The sequence below is a fragment of the Emys orbicularis genome, chromosome 6 (assembly GCF_028017835.1).
Source record: "Emys orbicularis isolate rEmyOrb1 chromosome 6, rEmyOrb1.hap1, whole genome shotgun sequence".
Classification (NCBI taxonomy): domain Eukaryota; kingdom Metazoa; phylum Chordata; order Testudines; family Emydidae; genus Emys; species Emys orbicularis.
Genome location: NC_088688.1, coordinates 99,443,490 through 99,466,055, shown reverse-complemented (window position 1 = coordinate 99,466,055; position 22,566 = coordinate 99,443,490). Strand labels below are relative to the sequence as shown.

The window sequence follows — 22,566 nt, the reverse complement described above, 5'->3', positions numbered from 1 at the left end:
CGCGTCCCGCTGCCCAGGGGGGGAGAACAGCCACCGCCTGGCCCCACGGGCTGCCCCCCTACTCTCCCTACCGCCCGACTGAGTCCTGCCTGCTCGGGGCCAGGCCAGACTCTCACTCACCCTGGCCCCGCACTTCCCCTGCGTCTCCCGGGCCTCCCTCCAGCGCTTGTGGAGGAAGGGTGTTTTTTGGTTTTTTACCTTTCCTACTCAGGAAGGTTGATCTTTAAACAAATGTCATGACCTAACCCTTTACTACAGTAGTGCTGCAGTATCACTATAATGTGAGCTTGAATGGTTTTCTTTTAATAAGTGACTTCTTCCTAGTGTTTTACTGACGTCTGAAACAAATTCATTTTAATACATTTCCCCACATCTACATACACCATCAGTTTGAGACCCTTGCATAGAAATGAACAAAAATGTATACAAGCTGAGACTGTCATGAAGATATGATCTAGCTCTACGATTCCAAATGTAATGATTAGGAAACAAAAATGCTCCTGTAGTTAAAGCACAAGAATTGATCGCAGATGGTAATACAAACTCTGGGTGACCATTGGCAAATCACAATCTTGATATACCTGGTTTTCCCCTCTGTGAATAATCCTATCCATCCTAATAACAAACACCCAATTTAATAAAACTAATAAATAAAGGGAATAATAGTTTGGGTTAAAGGATGGGTCCGGGAGGCAGAAGATCTGAGTTTTCTTCCCAGTTTTGCCCTTGACTTGCTGTGTGACGCTAGCCTTAGATATAACCACTCTGTTTTAGTGATGTAGCCTTGTGTCAGAGAGGTGGTGTGAATGCATCTAGCCTGGAGACCATTAGATGAGGCCTGGGAAGTGCGAAGTACCGTAGCGAACTGGCCTCTGTGCGCGTGTACCTGCTAGTGCACTCAGGCGCTACTGGCCTGGGATTTTGGAGCTGGAGAATCTGGATTCTGCCTGGAGCACCTGGTTGAAAATGCGGAGTGAAGTGTAATTATCCGCCCCCCCTTCCCTTCGGCGCCTCTGCGCTGCCGGGGAGTCGCTGAACGCCGCGGCTGAGCCCCCGTGGGGCGCGTCGCGGCCCCGCTTCTGGGGAGAAGGGCAGGCGGGGGGACGGCGGCGAGCAGGGAAGAGGCCCTCGGCGCAGCCCGCTCAGGGTAGCGGCGGGAGAAGAGCAGGAGGCTGACGAGGGCTCAGGGGCTAGCGCGGGCCCCCTACCCCAGGCTGGCGCGAGGCCCTTTCCCTCCTTGCTGATCGTGAGGCAGAAGGGACCCGGTGCTCTGACCTAGGGGAAGGGGGGGACGCATGTGTGCGGCGTAACGAGTCTGCGCGGCGTCCCTCCCACGCGCGGCTGGGCGAGTCCATTCACAGGGGAATCCGGAAGATTCCATGGCGAAGAAACTGGAACCTTCCAGTAGGTCGCGGCTCGCGTCCGCCCCCTGCCCATCCCTTCCGCACCGGCCTCTGGGAATTCAAAGCCGGCTAGTCGACCCGACAGCAGCCCTCCTCGCGCTACGAAAGAGCAGCAGCGCTCAGGAGGGGCCCGCGCGGGAACCGTCGCTGCTGGTGGCCGTTGGGGTCGGTTCGCGAGCTAGCCGTCCTCGCCCCCATCGACCCTGCGCCGGCGGCCGGTTTGCTCCTGCCGCGGCCATGAGGCACCTGCCCTATTTCTGCCGTGGAGAGGTGGTGAGGGGCTTCGGCAGAGGCTCCAAGGAGCTGGGCATCCCCACCGGTGAGTGCGGGTGTTAGGGTCTCGCTCCGAGCTGTGACCCCCCCCCACCTGCGGGGCATGGGGGCGCCGAGACCCCGCTTGGGGGAGGGGGACTAGCCCTGGCGTCAGTGATCCGCCCATTCTGACGTCACAGATATTGCAATACGGGCTCGCCGGCCGTGCTTGCTACTTGCCTGGTGGGTGGCCGACCCTGCTCGTCCTTGGGGCCTCCAGCGCGGCCAGGGCTTTTCTGCCGCCGGCCCTGTAAGCAGCCGGAAGTGAATTGCTTCTCTCGGCGCGTGCCCCGGAAAGGGCTGGGCCGGCGGGCGCTGCGTAGCCGTGGGAGCAAGGCCTCGGTGATGGCGCGGGAGCCAGGCAGTTCGCTTGAGGTCTGGGGGCCTCCCTGCGGAGTGGGTGGGCAAACCCAGGGCTAAGCAGGAGCCGTGCGGAAATGGCCTTGCTTGAAAATACCTCTCTCTTCCCCTCCCCCCCCATCTCGCTTTAGCAGCAGGCGAAGGTTGCCGGTGTAGGTACCCGCAAACTGCCTAGCTTAGAGACCGCTTATGCTGTCAAAAAGTGCATTTAGCTTATACTGATACTCAGCGCTAAATAAGCTCTTTCAGCGGAAGAGTTTTTATACTGATATACCTGCGTCTATTCTAGGTCTGCAGGTATAGAAATGTTGCAAAAAAAATTCCACCCCTGACATTGACGATCTCGTCAAAAGCTGTAGCGTTGACTTGGCCTGTATAACACAAGAATTCACTACAGCACCACTGCGTCTGAACCGGTGCTGAACACTCTCCTTGTTTATGTTTAGAGTCCTTGTTTAGAGTGAACTAAGGCAGCCTGTCTACAGCCTACCGTGGGGAAATCTTGTAACTATTTCCCACAGTTACTAACACTGATTAGCTCCACTTGTGTTAGGAACGTTGGGAGAGCTGGCATAGACATGCCACCAATTTTTAATCTCCATGTTGATTAAATGTGCCTTAAACAGAATTAGATATTATTACTTCCAAAGCTGATCACAAATAGTGTCTGTGGATACTAAGCATCTTGAGTTGTGAATACTGGAGAAACTGAACCAGTCTTGGCAGCAGTGGAAAGTTCTGCAAAATTTCCTTTATGTAGGCAAGGTCAATCATGTTTTCTGTAATATGATGAAAAGGGATTATTAATGTTAGCAATTACACTGTTCTGAGTATCACTTCAACGGGGTCCTTTTTTAACTATTTTTTGGCAACAGGCTAGTTTCTTAGAGTTGATTAGGGTTTGCCATAGAAGATCTGTGATTCACTCAGGAGCATAGTTTTATTTATTTCCATGATCCCTACTACCATGCCAGCTTAATGCTATGATTAGGTACCAGCACAAATTGGTGACAGGTTTGCATCCAAAATGTCCCCTTTTAAAATGTCAAATAATTAGCAATTACTGGGTATATCTTACTTTTTAAAAAGTATTGTCCTAGTTCCAGGATTTGTGGGATGGAGGGAAGGAGTTTTCTTTAGAGATTGGGATGAGTGCAAGTGTGTAGGTAAGGAGGAGTTGCAAAATAGCTTGCTCAGAAAGCTGGGATGAAATCATGGCGCTATTTGATTTAAATGGAACTAGGATTTAATCCCTAGCTACCCCTCACTTTGACTCTGATACAGAGGATTCCTGGGGGCGGGAAAAGTTTCTTACCTAAACAAGGGTTCCCCATGTGTTCTAACCCCCCCTCCCAAAAAACCCCCCACATACACTCAAATGTATAGTGAGGGATTAAAAATAGACATTCTGTGGAGCCCTGTTCTATTTCTTCAACTTGGGAGATGCTTTTCTGTTGTGGTTACCTCCCTTTTTTGTGATAAAGAAAAGTTAACTTCCCAGTAACAAGCTAATGGAATTAGCTTGTCAAGAAGAAAAAGTATAGTGTTGTGAAAGCAAAGCTAGAATTGGAGAAATGCAACACTACTAGGTGTATCACTATATACAGGTAAAAGGAAGCTGAATCTCGTGTGGAAACATAAAGCAGAGCGCTGGACAGTGCCTCTTCATTTGTAACACTTTGAGTTGGAGTTTTACAGTTAATCAGTGATAGCTTGTCTGATTTAGCCATGGTCTGCACTTAAAATTTAGATCAACCTAGCTGTGTTGCTCAGGGGTGTGAAAAATTCACACCCTGAGTGCTGCAGTTAAGCTGACCTAACCCCAGGCATAGAATTCTTCCATCGACCTAGCTACAGCTGCTTGGGGTGATGGATTACCTACATCAGTGGAAAAACTCTTTCCATTGATGTAGGAAACATCTACACTATACTCACATAGCTGCAGCTGTGCTGGTGTTGTGCCCATAGTGTAGACATGCCCTTAGTTTCTGGGTCTCTGTACCACTGCCGAGCTTTAGGGCTGGTAAGATCTTTCCTGTATTGGGGAAAAAAGGTAGTTCTGTTTTGTAACATAAAACTAGAAAGTCCTTTAAGATAAACACCATAAACATTTTTATTTCATTTGGTGACATTTATTGGCCTTGAAAGAATGCTTTATGCATTCCTAAACTTACTAAAAGGCTATCACAGTGTTCAGCTGCTGCTCGTGTACAAACCAACAATACTTGCATGTTTTGAAAACATTACATTGATGTTTTGGTCTCTATCAGTAACTAAAAAATTTGCATCACAGAAATCAGTCAAGTTCATTTAGCCAAGAATAACAACTGTGTGCTTTACCGTATATCCATGTCGCTTCTTAAGCACAGACTTCAGGACATAATGCTAAAAATATCAAAAGCAGTTTCACAGAAGCATTCTGGTAAATGTTTCAGCCTGTCTCTTTAAAATATTAAGCTGTACACGGAATATCCTGTCAGGTTAAAATCATTCAGTTTATTAATTTGTGCATTTTACTTTGAACAAATGGAGTGAAATACACAATGGAAATAGAAATTCACCATGAACAAAAATTATTCTAACTAGTTTCATATTCTGGTTATCAGATTAGCAAGATACTGAAATTTGAGCAGCCATTTGCATTTCAGTTACGTGTAGTGAGGATAGGCTTTTTTTCAAGCTTCCTAACAAAGCTGTCATATCTTAGGCCTTGTCTACACTACAGGGGAAATTCTATCTTAGGTATGCAACTTGAGTTACGTGAATAACGTAACTCAAATTGACGTAGCTTAGATCTACTTATCGCGGGATCCACATTACGCAATGTCGACGGGAGACGCTCTCCCGTCGACTCCCCCTACTCTTCTCGATCCGGTGGAGTACAGGAGTTGACGGGAGAATGATCTGTGGTCGATTTAATCGACCGCCTATGCATCAATCGCCACTCGTCGAGCCCCCGGTAAGTGTAGACAAGCCCTTAGTTTAGAACAGGGAGTAGGAATTGGGAGTCGCTGCAAAAAAGGAAACATAAAGGGAGGAACCTGGAGGAGGGAGAATAACAAAGGAAGGAAAAGAAACAAAGGACAGAAGTAGAGTTGGCCTAAAGGGGAGTATATATTTTTCGCTAAGGCTTGGTCTTTAAGCAAAGTTGTACTGCTCTAGATAAATGACTTAAAACCAATTTAGCTAAACTGGTGCAAGTATATGGCCACTCTTATGTCAGTTGAAACTTGGCTTGTCAGTTTAGCTTGGGTCTATAAAAATTAGATGTAATCTAAACTAACTGCTACCAGTTTTTCACTGACTTTCATATCAATTTCATGTTGCACTGGTTTAACTGGACTGATTTAATTTAAACCAATCAACTTCTTTGTGTGGACGAGCCCTGAGTGATATTGATTGTGACAATAAAGTAAGGAATAAATACACTTGATCTTGATTTCTATCCAAATCTCCCACTGATATCAGGGAGTGTAGTGAAGGAAGTCTATGAAGTCCTGAATTCATATCCCAGACCAGGTAATAATAAAACATAAAATTTGAACTTCTTTAATGGCACGTCTACACTGCAGTTTTTCTGCATGTCGTCCTGTGTGGTATTGGCCCAAATCCTCTCATATCTACACTCAAAGCCTTTAGACTTGTCTGGAGTTGGCTTACTCCACTGGGGTATGAGTCAGGCCGCACATTGACCTGTGACTTACCCCCTTTGCCATGTGAAGGTAGCAAAGGCACGGGTACCTGACTTTGAGTCTAAGTAGTCCTCCCCTACCATTCTCACAATTCTCTATAGCTGTATATTCTGGCCATTCTACTTACTTACTTCCTACTACTTTCCCTCTATGCATGAGAAGCTACTGGCAGTTCACATCGCTGCACTATGGTATTAATCCTCATTTTACACATGGCCTGCTCCAGTTTTTGCAAAGCTCAGGCTAGCTCTACCAACAGCATAGAAGATGGCCTACCTCCAGCATGCCACTAGCTGGCCCGAGGAGCACACTGAGGTTCTAGTTAACTTCTGGTGTGAGTACACTCAGGACCATCATTTTAGCAAGAGCTCCAGAAATATCCACCGTTAAGATTATGTGGAAGAGTCTGGCAAAAGTGAGTGTCTGCCACACTGGTGTGCAGTGTAGGGAGCATATCAGGCACCGGAAGCAGCTGTATTTGCGAGGGCAAAGATGGAAACGGCAGGTAGGCAATGTGCCCTCTGCATCTAAATACTCCTTCTGTGAGGAGTTGGACTAGGCACTTGCCACTGAAGAGCCCACTCTCTCCTATGACATCCTTCTGAATCCAGATGGTCTTCTTATCAGACTGGAGGAAGGGAGGCAGGGACGGCAGCAAATGGGGCCATGATGGATACCAGGAACAGACCACAAAACTGAAAACCCCAGTTCAGCTCACTCAGCCAGATTGGCTGGTGAACATCCTGGGTCCATTGTCCAAGGACTTATTTGGGGATGGACCTGGGGAACAGCCTGAAGGAGATGTGCAGGGCCAGGTTTGAATCTGCAATATTGTAAGTGCTGCCTGCCATATTTGTTGTCACAGGGGAGAATTTTTGTTCTAAGAGGGAAGGATTTCTGGGTTATGACCAATAAAACTATCACTGTGGAGGATGGTGTATGTAATGGGGTGTGCTTAGCTTTGGCTGAGGGCTGAAACCAAGATATCTTCTAGACAGTTTCCTCTTCGTCCACCCCTTACTCCCCACCCATATGCGATCCAAGAGGGATGTCAAGCGGAGGGGAACAAATTAAAACACATTGCTAATGGCTCTTTCAAACTACCTTTGCAAATATTCCTTTCAAAATATTTAAAAGTTTATTCTCATGCTTGGTAGGCTTGTATACTTAGCAAACACTGCTCTTTAGGAACTCAGTTACACTGATATGATATAGACTTATACCTTTGACTAGCAAAGAACTGTTCCAGGCAGCATGTTCATAAGTCACTGCTGGACCTCATTGCTGCTGATTGTTCTGTCTGTTATTAGGACACTGTTGGGGCAGGGGAAGGGGGGGGATTCCACTGTGCTGCTAGCAAGCCTCATCATACCAGCCCAGGGTCCTGGTAATTTTCCTTCACTCCTAAATGGGATGCTTATGTTTTTTGCCCACCTTGATCCAGCCCCAGTGGTAGGTGCACTTTCTGGTTCCCTGTACTGGGCCTGCAGACCAGCAGTTTCTTGATACCACTCCATGCAAAAATACTTTTTTTAGCTTTGCAGATGTGTGGGTCACAATCATACGGATGGCATTGGCCGCATTGGCATCCAAATGATTTTGTAGGCAGCGCCATCTTGCCTTCTGTCTGCCAGATGTGCACTCCACTACCCTGCAACTGCTAAGAATGTAATTTAATTCTCTTACCATGCTTTCTTAAGTCAGGGTGTGTTGTCATAAGCATTGGCAGAAATAGGTTGGTGGGGTCCTCCAAAATGACAGTGGGCACCGACATTCCGTTGATAACAATGTAATTAGGAGAGCGTAAGGTCCCTGCTTCTCCCAACAGGTACATGCCAGGTCTCCTAAGCACCCTGGCGTTACGCATCTTTCCGTACTTCCCATGTTGGTTTTCATGGACCTGTCTCTGTGATTAATGAAGGCCTGCAAAACTAGGGAGAAGTACTCTTTGCAGATGACATTTTTTCTTACTTTTTCTGGCAAGCAAAGTATGGGCACAGATTTGCCATCAATGGCTGCAGTTTGGGAACAACATTCTCTGAAAGCACGCTATTTATTTCAGGCACATTTCTAATGTCCACTGCTCATTGGTAAATTACAATGTTAATTAATGCTCAAATCTCTGCCACTACAAACCTGACAGGTTTCAGCCAACACTGAACTGCTTTGCAATGACCTTTAGCAGTGTGGGGTAGAAAGCTTCCCAAGGACTATTGCAACCTGCTTCTGTTGGTAAGGACTCCCTCAATTGAGTGATCTGGTGCTGGAGGGTTGGGACAACCTTCTCAGAAGGTCTGCTTCCTCATGCAGAAATTCTGGAGCCTCTGCAGGTCATCCCAGGTCTCCAAGACAATGTGATCCCATCACACTGTGCTAGTTCTCTTGCACCAGAAGTGCTGGTCTACACATGGGGAATCTTCAGTAATTGCAGCATTCATCATGTCTGTTCACTCTGTGATGAATGAATTGGCTTCAAAGTCCTGCCACATTCTGCATCTCAGAAAGTGCTTCCAAAAGGCCATCCAGCAACTCACCGAATGTCCACTCCACTGCATAAATCACTCTCCTGCAAACAGGAGCAGCTCATCTAATGAATCCATGGCTTGTCCCCTGGTTATAGTGGACAGAGGTGAGGCGTGTGTAGAGGAGGAAGTGCCTCAGCTAAACGTGGCAGGCTAAAATACTTCTGCACAAGAGTCTGGGAAGGCTAGATGAGTTCTCCCACCGTATACCACAAACCAATTCCTAGAGTGGTTCCACTTGGTGAGGTGCTAAGAACCCTGGGATATGCCCCCAGAAAGCCTAGCACCAAACAGAGGTCACTGCTTTACCAGTGTGGAAGTGGTGTATACTGGGTATGGCTTATGTGAAACTGTGCGATGAGGACTCTGAGGCAGGCTTGAGTAATGCACCACTGCACACTGTAATACACTCAACCTAAATGAGTGTTGACGCCTCTTTATTAAGAGATCTTCAGAGATGGAAAAGATGGAGAGAATGGGATTGTTTGTAGAGGTCAGAGAGCATTCCTTTAAAGTAGCTTGGGTGATTTGTTTTATAAGTGCAGCCTTAATGCTGTTTCTTGGTCTTCTAACATCTGAGTTTTTTTCAACTATAACCATTTTGAAAGGCAGTATACACTCAAACCACTGATAGGTACCAGTGGTCTTAATTTCACTTTAATGATTATTTTGTGTGTGTGACTTTCAACACAGCGGTACCCTGACCTCATTACAGTTTGGCTTCTCTTTGTAGTGCAAATGGGACTATGGCCACGTTCCCTGATTGTGCTAAAGCATTGAATTCAGCCTGGTTGGTTAATGTATATACAAGGTCATTTCTACACAATAACTTGGAACTATGTTTTCCATAGATCTGCTAACTCTGTGGTATCTTGGATATCTTACAAAGCCAGTGTGCTAATTGGCTATGAAGCTGTTTTTTCCTATTGCTTATACTTGTATTAAGTGGAGCATTGTGTCATTAATATCAAATGATATGAGTAGAGTTTTTTTAAATACATTTTAAGCTGTTTACTGTACTATGGAGCACTTAATTTATATAATGTACACTTTTTTTGCAGCTAACTTTTCTGAGCAAGTCGTCGAAAGCTTTCCATCTGATATCTCCACTGGTATATACTATGGGTGGGCCTGTGTTGGAAATGGAGATGTGCATAAAATGGTTTTGAGCATAGGCTGGAACCCATACTACAAGAATGTAAAGAAATCAGTGGTAAGAATTCTGCTTTATGTGGTATTTTGGTTATAATAAACTAACTAGACGACTGGCTTGAGTAAGAGGAGCGGAAGTTGCTCCATAAACTGAATGAATGGGATTTAGATATTGCATTTCTAGTCATAAAATTGGCACTTGTCTTATTTAAATACTGAGAGGAGAGTCTCTTAGTAGACAGAGTCCATGCAGCCATAGAAGAAGAATAAGACATGTTCCCGTTTACCTCTTGCATCATCAATTAAATTAGCTAAATTCTGATGCTGATTACAGGCCCCTTGTCATGCTGCCAGTTAAAATAAACGTAAGCTTAAATAGTAAATTGAGCGCATTTGATTATAAAAGTGTAAAAGGGTTTGCGCCGGGGCTCGACCCTTCAGGACAGGAGGGGAGCCACACCGACTCCCTACTGCACGAATTAAACCGTCCGTTAGCTCAGGACTCAGCCCCTCTGGTCCAGGGGGCTGAGGAAACCACAGTCCAGAGCCCAGGCCCTCTGGAACAGGGGCTGGGCAGGCAGGCAGTCACTAAGCTCAGGCCCTTGGATGCAGGGCTGAGCACAAACAGTCAATAAGCCCGAGCTCTTTATAACTGGGGCTGGGCGAACGAGTCTACAAGCTCAGGCCCTCTGGAGCAGGGGCTGAGCACAAGTAGGCTATTAGCTCTGGCCTTGGGTCAGGGCTGAGCACCAACAGTCAATCTAGCTCAGGCCCTCGGTAGCAGGGGCTGAGCACAAGCAGTCAATAAGCTCTGGCCCTTGGAGGCAGGGCGGAGCACAGATAGTCAATTTAGCTCAGGCCCTCTGGAGCAGGGGCTGAGCACAGATAGTCAATTTAGCTCAGGCCCTCTGGAGCAGGGGCTGAGCACAAGCAGTCAATAAGCTCAGGCCCTTTTCAGCAGGGGCTGAGCACACACAGTCTATAAGCTCTGGCCCTTGGAGGCAGGGCGGAGCACAAATAGTTAATTTAGCTCAGGTCCTCTGGAGCAGGGGCTGAGCACAAGCCGTCAATAAGCTCAGGCCCTTTTCAGCAGGGGCTGAGCACACACAGTCTATAAGCTCTGGCCCTTGGAGGCAGGGCGGAGCACAAATAGTCAATTTAGCTCAGGCCCTCTGCAGCAGGGGCTGAGCACAAGCAGTCAATAAGCTCAGGCCTCTGTAGCAGGGGCTGAGCACACAGGCCGTTTAGGAGCTCTGGCCCTGGGTCAGGGCGGAGCACAAGCAGGCAATTGGCCTAGGCAGGTAAGGGGCTCAGGTTCCTACCTGCGTTGGGTGAGGGGGAAGCCTGCCACCCGTGTGTAGGGGTGGCAGGGGGGGACACAGGCCCACCCACTCCACTGTGTCCCAGCCCGGGGCCCTAGCAGCGATTAGTGTCGCTGCCGGTCAGTGGGGTATCCTGACCGAAACACACTGCCATGGGCTCATAGGCCTCTGTAGCCTGACTAGGGTCGGCTACCCCCGGGCTACTTCCATTATCCCCCTCAGGGCCTACCTCGTCTGTGGCACCGGCTGCGGTCCAGTCCATCAGTGGGGACTCCTCTCGGCCGGGGCTTGGCGGCAGGTCTGGTAGCTCTGTAGGGAAATCCGGCCACTGATCCTCGGGCGGTTCCTCCGGATAACAACAGGGCGGGAAGGATTCTGGCGGGGCCTCCCCTTCAGGGTTGCTGTGGGGGAGTTCCACGGGCGCCTCCCAGCGACGGGAGCGGACGGGCTCCGGCGGCTCCTCTTCGTAATGAGCTCGGGGCAGCTCCGGCCAGCTAGGGCATCCACCTCGGGCTTCCGAGGTATCCTGGCGGGGAGCTCCCGACCGCACGTCTGCTCCCTGCGGTGGCCGGCGCCTGACTGAGCTCTGGCTGCCGGCCTTTATACTTCCTGTCCCGCCCCTTGACTTCCGGGGGGCGGGGACAGGAGGCGTTGGCTCCGCCCACTTGGGTGTTTGCGCCGGGGCTCCCTCTTCAGGACAGGAGGGGAGCCACACCGACTCACTACAAAAAGACATGGAAATAGGATAAATGAGTAAGAACCTAATGACATCTGTTATTTTTCAGAGTATAACTGCACTTCAAAATAAAAGAAAAATTAGTATGGCTTAATAGATTTCTTTACATAATTTGTATTGTTCTTCCATTATGTTCTCTGATCAGTAATGGAATCCACATATCATATTATGGCCTCTTATGCAGAATCAGTATAATAAACTAAAAATGAATTCAAATATTATCAAGAACAAAGTCTCATGCCCTCTAATTATACCATCATCTGTGTAAGATTTTTTTCTCTTGGGTCCTGGCTCCTTAGCCTGAACCAGCAAAAATAGTTAGATTTTCGGCATTCTGAAATCACAGGCATTTAAGATTTCAGAGTGTTAGCCCTTTTAGTCTGTATCAGCAAAAACAACGAGGAGTCCTTGTGGCACCTTAGAGACCAACAGATTTATTTGGGCATAAGCTTTCGTGGTCTAAAACCCCCTCCTCTGCCATGTACATTGGCCAAACTGGACAGTCTCTACGCAAAAGAATAAATGGACACAAATCAGACATCAAGAATTAGAACATTCAAAAACCAGTAGGAGAACACTTCAATCTCCTTGGACACTCAATAACAGACTTAAAAGTGGCAATTCTTCAACAAAAAAACTTCAAAAACAGACTCCAACGAGAAACTGTAGAACTAGAATTAATTTGCACCTGGACACCATCAAATTAGGCCTGAATAAAGACTGGGAGTGGATGGGTTACTACAAAAAGTAATTTCCCTCTGCTGATACTCACACATTCTTGTCAACTGTTTGAAATTGGCCACCTTGATTGCATTGGCCTCATTAGCACTACAAAAGTGATTTTTCCCTCCCTTGATATTCACCCCTTCTTGTCAACTGTTGAGAATAGGCCACTTTCACCTTAATAGAATTGGCTTGTTAGCACTGCGCCCCCCCCAACTTGGTAAGGCAACTCCCATCTTTTCATGTGCTGTGTATTTATACCTGCCTACTGTATTTTCCACTCCATGCATCTGATGAAGTGGGTTTTAGCCCATGAAAGCTTATGCCCAAATAAATTTGTTAGTCTCTAAGGTGCCACAAGGACTCCTCGTTGTTTTTGCTTATACATTTAAGAGGACTAGAAAAATGTTTTGTTTCCTCTCTTGGTTGTGTTAAGCCATCTAAATGGAAACAAATTCAAATTTAATATATATTAAAGATATTCTATGTTTAGGATAAAGGTGAAGGATTATGTGACTAAATTTGACTTAGGAGCCATTGATTCAGAAACTATACCTACAGGAGTGTTTTTTTTTTGTTTTGTTTAATTATATATTCACATCTTAAGTGATTCTCAGCCATTTTCTGTCCTCAGATACAGTGTGTACAAAACTCTCATTAAAAAAACCTGGGCATTGCTCAAGTGTACATGAGCATGTAGACTATACTGTAGTTCTTTGGACATAGTAGCATGAAATTAATGGTTGAGACTCTTGTCATGCTTACTGAAGTTTCAGAGATGCTCAGTTTACCGTACTTTAACAGTTTTCTGTCAGGTTTCTTAAACATGCATAATAAATGTTAAATTAAGTTACTGAACTTTATTAAGATGTGGGGCAGGGATAAAATAGGTTTTTTTCCTCTTGGGCTAAACTTCTTGAGAAACAGAGAAAACATAAACAAAACAGTTATAATAGTTATTTTTCTTTTTCTTTAGGAAACGCACATCATCCACACATTCAAAGAAGACTTTTATGGTGAAATTCTTAGTATAGTCATTATTGGGTACATCAGACCAGAAAAAAACTTTGATTCCTTAGGTACGTATCAAGGCTTCCCTAAAAGTTTCTGTTTATGAAGATTTTTGAGCCTGACATTGATGGTTTATGCAGTTTACTGCCACCAGAGATTTGCCTTCCTCCTGTGTTCCTTTTCACTTTTGATAATTAAGTAAATCTTCTTTTGGAAGTGGATCATTCAAACCATAAATATGGTCTTCACTTGCTATGGTAGGTTGAACGCAACAAAAAGGGCTTTACTATTCTGATATTAAAAATAATAATAATTAAGGAATATCGAGAAATACAGAAAACAGATTGTGACAGACCCAGACCAGTGGGGTACAGGAGTCTGGTAGAGGGCAAATATACTGGTCACTGGATGAGTAGTTTTCTGTTCCCTGAGTGACCAGAGCAGGGGCTGCACTAGAGTAATCAGGAACCTGCTAGAACCAGTTAAGGCAGGCAGGCTAATTAGGACACCTGGAGCCAATTAAGAAGAAGCTTCTAGAATCAATTAAGGCAGGCTAATCAGGGCACCTGGGGTTTAAAAAGGAGCTCACTTCAGTTTGTGGTGGGAGTGTGAGGAGCTGGGAGCAAGAGGCGCAAGGAGCTGAGAGTGAGAGGGTGTGCTGCTGGAGGACTGAGGAGCACAAGCGTTATCAGACACCAGGAGGAAGGTCCTGTGGTGAGAATAAGGAAGGTGTTTGGAGGAGGCCATGGGGAAGTAGCCCAGGGAGTTGTAGCTGTCATGCAGCTGTTACAGGAGGCACTATAGACAGCTGCAGTCCACAGGGCCCTAGGCTGGAACCTGGAGTAGAGGGCAGGCCCGGGTTCCCCCCAAACCTCCCAATTGACCTGGACTGTGGGTTCTCCCAGAGGGGAAGGACTCTGGGCTGTTCCCCAACCCACATGGTGAATCTCTGAGGCAAGAAAATCCGCCAATAAGCGCAGGACTCGCCAAGATAGAGGAAGAACTTTGTCACAAGATATACTTACAAGCTGCGTCACCTTGCACATCTGTTTCCTGGCTGAATTATTCTTTTTTGGGTTACCATGGTGATATCACTCCCAGAACCTTGAATTCTCGCTGAATCTGAGCTGTTGAAGAACAGCTCCTTCACAAAATCTAAATTGGTTATTCAAAAGTGGTAGTCCAAACGGAATCCTCATTCTTTGGTCTGGCTCTTCAATACAGAACTTGCCATGGAACCTCCTATGTTATGGGAGTTGCAAATCTGATATATCATCAAGTGGTAGATTCCAACCCTTTGTGTGATTACTTCTTGTAACAAATGGAGAGGCTTCACATTTCAGTTTTACTCCTCTTCAGAGTGCAGTGGAAGCAATGGTGATACCTCACTTTGGTGGCTTTTCAGCAGGGGCTTTTTACTAATTGTTCCTCCTGTTATCGGTGCTGCACAGTACCCGAAGGAGAAGCCTTGGAAGTAATTATTCTCAACACCCATTAGATGTGTCTTGTGCCAGATTGTGCATAATCTGGACAGGTTTACACATAGTAAACACATAGTTTGTCTTTATGAATCAGAAGTTATGGGATTGATACAGAAATGATGGGGTGATATTCTGTTGTTTTTTAGTCCCTTCTGGCCTGGAAAACTATGTTCCTTTTAGTGCAGAAATCCTTAGAGGATCCTAATTTTGGTATTTACATTAAAGACAATAATGCAGCACTGCTTCCAGATGTGCATTGTTTTCAGATTAAGGCTTTACATGTACCAACAAAATGAAATTTTAAAAATGACAGAGGAAAGGATTTTTTTTATTCAGTTTCTTTTAACACACATTTGACTCCAATGCTCAGCAAAGAAAAGTCAAGATCTTTGTTAAAGATTCGTACTCCCATCTGCTCAGTTAAGAGCGGAGACAGCTCTGACCCAACTTCATTGGATCCTCCAAAGAAACTTCTAGGAAAAACCCTCGAAAAACAAGATTTTTATTGTAAGATATTTAAAAAAAAAAAAAAAGGGGGGGGGAATCACCTTCATGTAGTCCTTTTTCATTATAATGAAGCAAGAAAAGGGCATACCCTGTAAGAAGGAGAAAGTGGTATCTTTAACATACATCCTCATACTTGAAGTTTTAATTCATGTTCTCGTTAGGGAAAGTTGTAATCTCTCTGCTCCAATGTACGTTAAGGGTGACTGGATGCCTGGCTGGCTAGTCTTTGGCAATCACTTTCTTCTGACAATGTAACTGTTAATGCTCGCTCAACATCTGCCTCTTGCGATTTCTACCTGGCTGTTTCTCCCTACAGTCTGTATCTTCTCTTCTGTAGAGGGCAACCTACCCTTTTTAAATCTCAAACAGTGGGAATCTCTGACGTTTGGAGGAAAGAAACTTTACTTGCCTATGACTGGTACAGTAAAGCATCAAGTTGCCTTACAGAACTGCTACTTGAAACATTTTTCCTAGTCTTTATAAGTCTTATGCTAGTAAATGCCCTTCTTTTAAAAAAGTTTTTTTGCATCAATATTTTATTCATGTACAACTTTAAATGTTTTTGTAATTATGTACATTTTTTCATTGTTAAACAAATCAGTTGGTACTTTCCATTAGCTTACTGGTAAATGCAGTAGCAATACTGGATGCCCACTTAGTAGAATCTGTATATTCCATCTGCTTTGATTAGAAGTGGGATGAGGCAATATAAAACTACTTCATAGAAGACCAAGTATTGTGTTAATGGAAGCAAAAAGTACATCCTGTTTTGGTAAACTTAGGTTTGTTAGTGAATATCTCATTAGCAACATAGTTAATTTAAATCGTTCTGTAAAACTGGTATTTACTGTTTAGTAATACCTTATATTAGTATAACTATGAGAGTTGAGGGAAAATACTTCTCTCAGCTATACTTTATGCACTTATAAGCACTGTGTGTCTCACTGTCTTCCTTTATAGTCAGCGATTTCCCCCCAACCCGCAAAAGGTGTGAAGGATGCATGCTGAAGGGGAGGAAGAAGCTTTTATTAAAGTGGCTTTAAAGCTGAAACTGGCAGGTGATTTGTGGACAGATGGAGGGTCTGAAAGTACCTTTGGCTCATCTGAAATTGACTAAATTTCAAGTTTGTCCTTTCAAACTTAGTAGCTTTTTAAAATAACCATCAGTGCTTGTTAATATTAATATATTATTTCCTTTGACTAATGCTACTAATCTTACCAGACCCTCTCAGAAGTCCAGAGAGGCCTGGACCACTTCCAGCTTTTGAGGTCCCTAGCCATAATAAAAATAAAAAATAACATCACATGAAAACAAAATAAGGCACCAAAAAAAGAGAGAGACATAATTTGAATATTTTTTTATTTAACAAATGCTCTTCTAGTGTTTTTCTGTGCAAATGCATTAATTATTGAGGAAAAAAATCTAGCTTTTGTGCAATGTCATAATTGATATTAAGCATGGTGAGCCCATTCAAACGCTCTTGTCCCATAGTTGATCGGTGATATTACTTTACCTGCTTCAACACGTTGAAGGTGAGTTCACCTGAAGCCACTGATGCAGGCAAACTGACAAAAATAGGCAATGCAATTGTGATATTAGGAAACACCCCAGAGAGTCCAAGTTAGAGTATTTCTTGAAGCAATTTCTTTGGCTTGCAATCCAATTTAAAGTTCATGGAATATATTTGGTTGAGGAAGATGACCTTATCACTGAGATCTTTTGAGATTTCTTTGTTGTACTGTCGCTGAAATGGTTCAGCTGTAGAAAGTAGATCTTCATTACTCAGTCTGTTGAGCTGCCAAAGAAACCCCAAAAGGGTACAAATTAGTCGCAGTGACTCAAATTGATGTACAAGACCTGATTGAATAGAGTCAATGATGACAAGGAAGACATTGACCCTATAATGCTGCTTGGCATCGGATTCAGTAGGTAAGTTGCGATTGGTGGAAAACTCAGATGAAATGCCAATATTCTGTGCTACTAATTTGGACTCGTTCAGGATCGCATCCCATTGTTCATTGATAAGACTTTCAATGTTATCCCTCTCAACATCAAGTGTAGCATTGCGTGCTTTAGTTACCAGATTAGTTTGGTGGATCATTGTAAGTAGCTTCATCAACAAAGATGACATCAGAATGCATTCAAATTTGGACATGTGCTTCTGAATAGACTGAAGTTCAGTTCGAGCCTGTGCAGTGAGATTGAGAGATTCAAGCTCATTTAAAGCCTTTATCATTGAATTCAGATGCTGCACAACTGGTTGAACACCATCAGTCCATGCAGACCATCTAGTTTTGGACATTCCAGGCAGTGAAACAGGAAGATATTGCTTCAGAATTTCCCACCTTTGTGGATTGCTATTGAGGAGATTGTACATTTGCTGAACAGTTCCAAAGTAAGTAATTGCCTCCCTGCAATTTCTTTTCCAGATTTTCTCGTGAAATTATCAAACAAAATAAACCTTTCTTCAGTTGAAAATTTTGAGCTGTCTACAATCTTAACATATCAAATAACCATAGTAGTCGGTTCCTTGTGAGAACAATCTGGAATGGCATCAACAATGGTTTAAAAATACTTGGCATTTCAAATCTCATCAAGAATTGTTGTTTGTACAAATGACCCACATAGCTCAATAAACTTGTTATGTATGCATTTGGAGAGATAATGGACTTGCGTGCGCTTTTGACTTTCTTGCGATTCTCGAACACGTTTAACATGCTCTGATAAAAGTGGGTCATATTTGCTGAGGAGCTCGTCTATGCCTAGAAAGCTTCTATTTGCACGATCACCAATATGTTGACTGGAACCAAAGAAAGCATGTCGCCTCTCAGAAAGAAAAAGGATGACATTCAGGATGCACTCAAGAAGTTTTTTCCAGTTATTAGTTTCTGTATAGAGTTGAGTCGAGTAAATTCTCAACTGAACTTTCAGCTGTTGCTGCCCTACTGGCTGATTTCCATGCGACATAGTTTTCTTTGTGTGTCGTTGAATTCTCATGTGATGGTATTCGGTCATTCAACTTCCTCCAACCTCTGTTGGTGCTCCATCCTGATTGATCCGAGAGAACTGATGCATTTGCAGCACTTTTTTGGTCAAAATGAAGCAGGGTGCACAGTACAGAGATTGTTTTTCCATACTCCAGCATCACCAGTCTCTTGTGCAGGTCTCACCACTTGGAAGAATTTTTGTCAGCAGACGAGGAGGGAAAGCATGATTATTAGCATCTCGTGGAATGTTACTTGGAATTTCAAAACAACTAATTTGAAGAAAAGATTGCATTTGGGTAGCATTGCTCTTGTCAATAATTCCAATGTCAGTCAGTGTCAAACCTGTAGTACTCATGAATGGCTCTTGCTGTGTAAGATCTACATCTTTCTGTTGCTGTTGAGTTTCTTAATCGTACACAGGATCTTCTGCTGCATCTGTTACTCTTGGCACATCTCCTTCTTGACTATTGTCATGATTAGGTATTGGCATTGAAATATCACCTGTTGCAGTTGCAGAATTTTCATTATCTGTAGCATTGTTTGTTGGGTAAGGTGTGTTTTCCAGTGGTTTGAGAAACGAAGTTATTGGCTTTGAGCTCTTAGCTGCTGCTTTACTCAGTTGTTTTTGCCATCTCTTGCTTGCACCACTTTCAAATCTCCTCTTCAGAGTGATCTATCTGGTCAATATGTAGCCTATCCATACTTGAAATCTTCTACTGTAAACATGTACACAAATGCTGAAATCATTAATGATCTGGAGGATGGCGTAGACTGCACCCTCAGCAAGTTTATACATGACACTAAACTGGGAGGAGTGGTAGATGCGCTGGAGGGTAGGGATAGGATACAGAGGGACCTAGACAAATTAGAGGATTGGGCTAAAAGAAATCTGATGAGGTTCAACAAGGACAAGTGCAGAGTCCTGCACTTAGGACAGAAGAATCCCATGCACTGCTACAGACTAGGGACCGAATGGCTAGGCAGCAGTTCTACAGAAAAGGACCTAGGGGTTACAGTGGACGAGAAGCTGGATATGAGTCAGCAATTGCCCTTGTTGCCAAGAAGGCTAATGGCATTTTGGGCTATATAAGTAGGGGCATTGTCAGCAGCTCGAGGGACGTGATCATTCCCTGCTATTTGGCATTGGTGAGGCCTCATCTGGAGTACTGTGCCCAGTTTTGGGCCCCACACTACAAGGAGGATGTGGAAAAATTGGAAAGAGTCCAGCGGGGAGGGCAACAAAATTAGGGGGCTGGAGCACATGACTTATGAGAAGAGGCTGAGGGAACTGGGATTGTTTAGTCTGCAGAAGAGAAGAATGAGGGGGGATTTGATAGCTTCTTTCAACTACCTGAAAGGGGGTTCCAAAGAGGTGGATCTAGACTGTTCTCAGTGGTACCAGATGACGGAACAAGGAGTAATGGTCTCAAGTTGCAGTGTGTGTGTGTGGGGGGGGGGGAAGGAGTTGGATATTAGGAAAAACTTTCACTAGGAGGGTGGTGAAGCACTGGAATGGGTTACCTAGGGAGGTGGTGGAATCTCCTTACCTAGAGATTTTTAAGGTCAGGCTTGGCAAAGCCCTGGCTGGTATGGTTTAGTTGGGGATTGGTCCTGCTTTGAGCAGACAGTTGGATTAGATGTCCTCCTGTGGTCCCTTCCAACCCTGATATTCTATGCGTCTATGAAAAGACTTAAAATGAAGGAATACTAATTAAGAACACAAAATGAAACAGTCAGACAGGTTATTATCCTTATCACTGAATCAAATCTCAAGCACGCAAGGTATAATCTAACAGGCTGAGCTGAAGATAAAGGGATGACATATATATATATAGAGAGAGAGAGAGAGCAAGAGAGAGAGAGGGAAAAAAACACAAAACACACAGACATGGATACAGACAGGGATAATGTCAAACAATTTCAAACGTGTGTCCTCATGAAACTCACTGTACAAGATCGTCCTCACACATTTTCACCTTGAATCTGGGCCTATAGACTACAAAAGCCTATGATGATGGCCAAGCTAGGGCTAAACCAACCAGTCACCTCTTTTAGCTACCATAAGAAGATAATAATGAGGAATTCTCACACCTAAATAATTCCTTAGTCAACTCGACGTAAAACTGTAAAGACACTAAAATGTAACAGTTCTCTGCCTTTCAACACGCACTTGATCTAGCACCAGCCACTAGTAGTGGTTTGTTTATATAATCAGCTGAACTGGGGGGACACGTTCATCACGGTCTAATCTTGTGCCATCAGATCCGATATATTTTCATTTAATATTTATGAACATTTATAACTTACATGACAAAATCTATATCAGTTAACAAAAGAATTTGTTTTTTATCAAATCACATCTATTATTTGCTTAAATTTGCAGCTCTAAGCTGAGAGAGTGTATCACATTTTGGTCCAATAGGGATGCGAATAAAAATAATTTGCTAAACTTATCAAATGCCAAAAAATTAACAAAATTTGAGACCCCCCCTTTGAGCTTGAGGCCCAGGCCAAATAGCCCCCCGATTGGCTCTGAATCTTACATCTACAGTAAGACATAGTTTCAAAAAAAATCTAGTATAAAGAATTCAACACGCTTCTAATGAAATATGCAGTAAGTCTATACTTTTCTCTTTCAATTTAGAAAGAGTAGATTTAAAATTCTAACTAAGAAATGAATGTTTACCACTAGTTGGAAAAACTTAGGTGGGACCATTTTTCATTTGAGAATGCATTTCCACTGAAAATGTTTCATTTTACGAAACTGTGTTCATTTTGTGGAAATTTTATTTGAGGAAAAAGTGGGAGAAGGGAGAGTTTCAACCATGCTGATAACATCCCGTTTCAACATTTTTTGTTTCAGAACTTTCCCAGTTTTTTTCTATTAGCATAAAATAGTCAAAATCAAAATGTTTTGATCTGAAATGGAACTTTTTGGGAACTCTTTCATGGGAAATTATGAAAATGTTGGGTTTTCTGAATAGTAACAAAGCCAAATCTCAAAATCCTTTCTGATATGGGATTTCCATCCTCTGCGCAGCTCTAAAAAGAACATTGTCTCTGAACCTGAGCTGTTCACTGGTAGCAGTGTGGTTTTTGTGGGTCACATGCACTCTCTCAATATTGTATGGTTTAGTATTTCGTCTGAATTTTTTTTAAAATATAAAATGTCAACTTTCCTTTTGCAGATGCACTTATTTCGGCAATTCAAGATGACATTGAAGAGGCTAATAGAAAACTAGACTTACCAGAACATCTGAAACTCAAAGAAGACAACTTCTTCCACATGCCAGAAAGCAAACTAGTAAATGGCCATTAAACAAGGTCATGTGTACACTTATTTTTATTATTACTCTTGTCTTTGGTCTGCTCTCATTAGTATTCAGCTGTTGTATCTGGTTAGTTAAGTGAAATCTGTGTGTGAACAAAACACTGTAAAACAGTACAACTGTGTTAGGCTTCTTTGTTTGAACTAATGTATTATTAAATCTGTCATGCAAGGGAGTAGAAAGTAATGTTATTTTCTTCTTAAAAATCAACATTGTGATTCAGTATGTTAAATTGTTCACAGGTCTGATCATATGAAACACAAAACCAAAGTTACTAGTGTTTTTTTTGTCTATTAATGGTGTGTACATACTGGCTACAGACAAAAGACCATGTGAAGGCATTTGTTTGTGATGAGATTAGAGTGGACAGTCATTTCTGCTTTCAGTTGTTTTTATATTTTCCTAATATCTGGACTTCAGCCACTAATTTAGAAAATACCAATAGTGATCATGCTACAAGTTTGTCTGTGATGTGGAAAACATCGGTAGCAAGAATTAGGATACTGTAGAGATTATATTTTTGATATATTTTAGTAGGCATATATTACACTTGAAACTGGCATTAATTGAAATTATTTATTATAATTTTATTTGAAGAGATTATCACTAGAGTAAAATAATTGCACTGTCTTCCATTTTAGTGACATGCTCCCTATTTTAAGGGTTGCCTGAATCCTAAAATGGATGCTTCTGTTTATTTAAAACAGTACACACAAATCCCATCATGCCAAATTATGGGTTGACTGATTTAATTTTGGAATAACAGCTCACTAAAATTAAAGTAATTTAAAGACACTAGATTTAGGTTACTAAATTAAATTTGTGTAACTCTGATATTGCAAAGCTGATTCAAAGCAGTCCTTAGTGCAAGAGAGCCTCAAATGATGTGGAGCCACTGTAGCAAGACCTGTGCCCTTGTAGCCCCTAGGATGGGAGAAGGGACCAGAGCAATTGAGTGTTGGCTATTAACAGCTGCTGCAATAGTGCTTTAGGGGCTGTTGCAGCTGGACATAACTGAGAGCAACACT

At 43.5% G+C, this 22,566-nt stretch overlaps 1 protein-coding gene across 1 annotated transcript; it reads left to right on the top strand.

Moving 5' to 3' along the window:
- Positions 1-1,379: 1,379 nt before the first annotated feature.
- On the top strand, positions 1,380-21,706 carry RFK (riboflavin kinase). The gene is made up of 4 exons (XM_065406782.1): positions 1,380-1,722; positions 9,351-9,502; positions 13,199-13,301; positions 21,398-21,706. The coding sequence occupies exons 1-4, from the start codon at positions 1,380-1,382 to the stop codon at positions 21,526-21,528; spliced, it is 729 nt and encodes a 242-aa protein (XP_065262854.1). The 3' UTR covers positions 21,529-21,706.
- Positions 21,707-22,566: the final 860 nt, after the last annotated feature.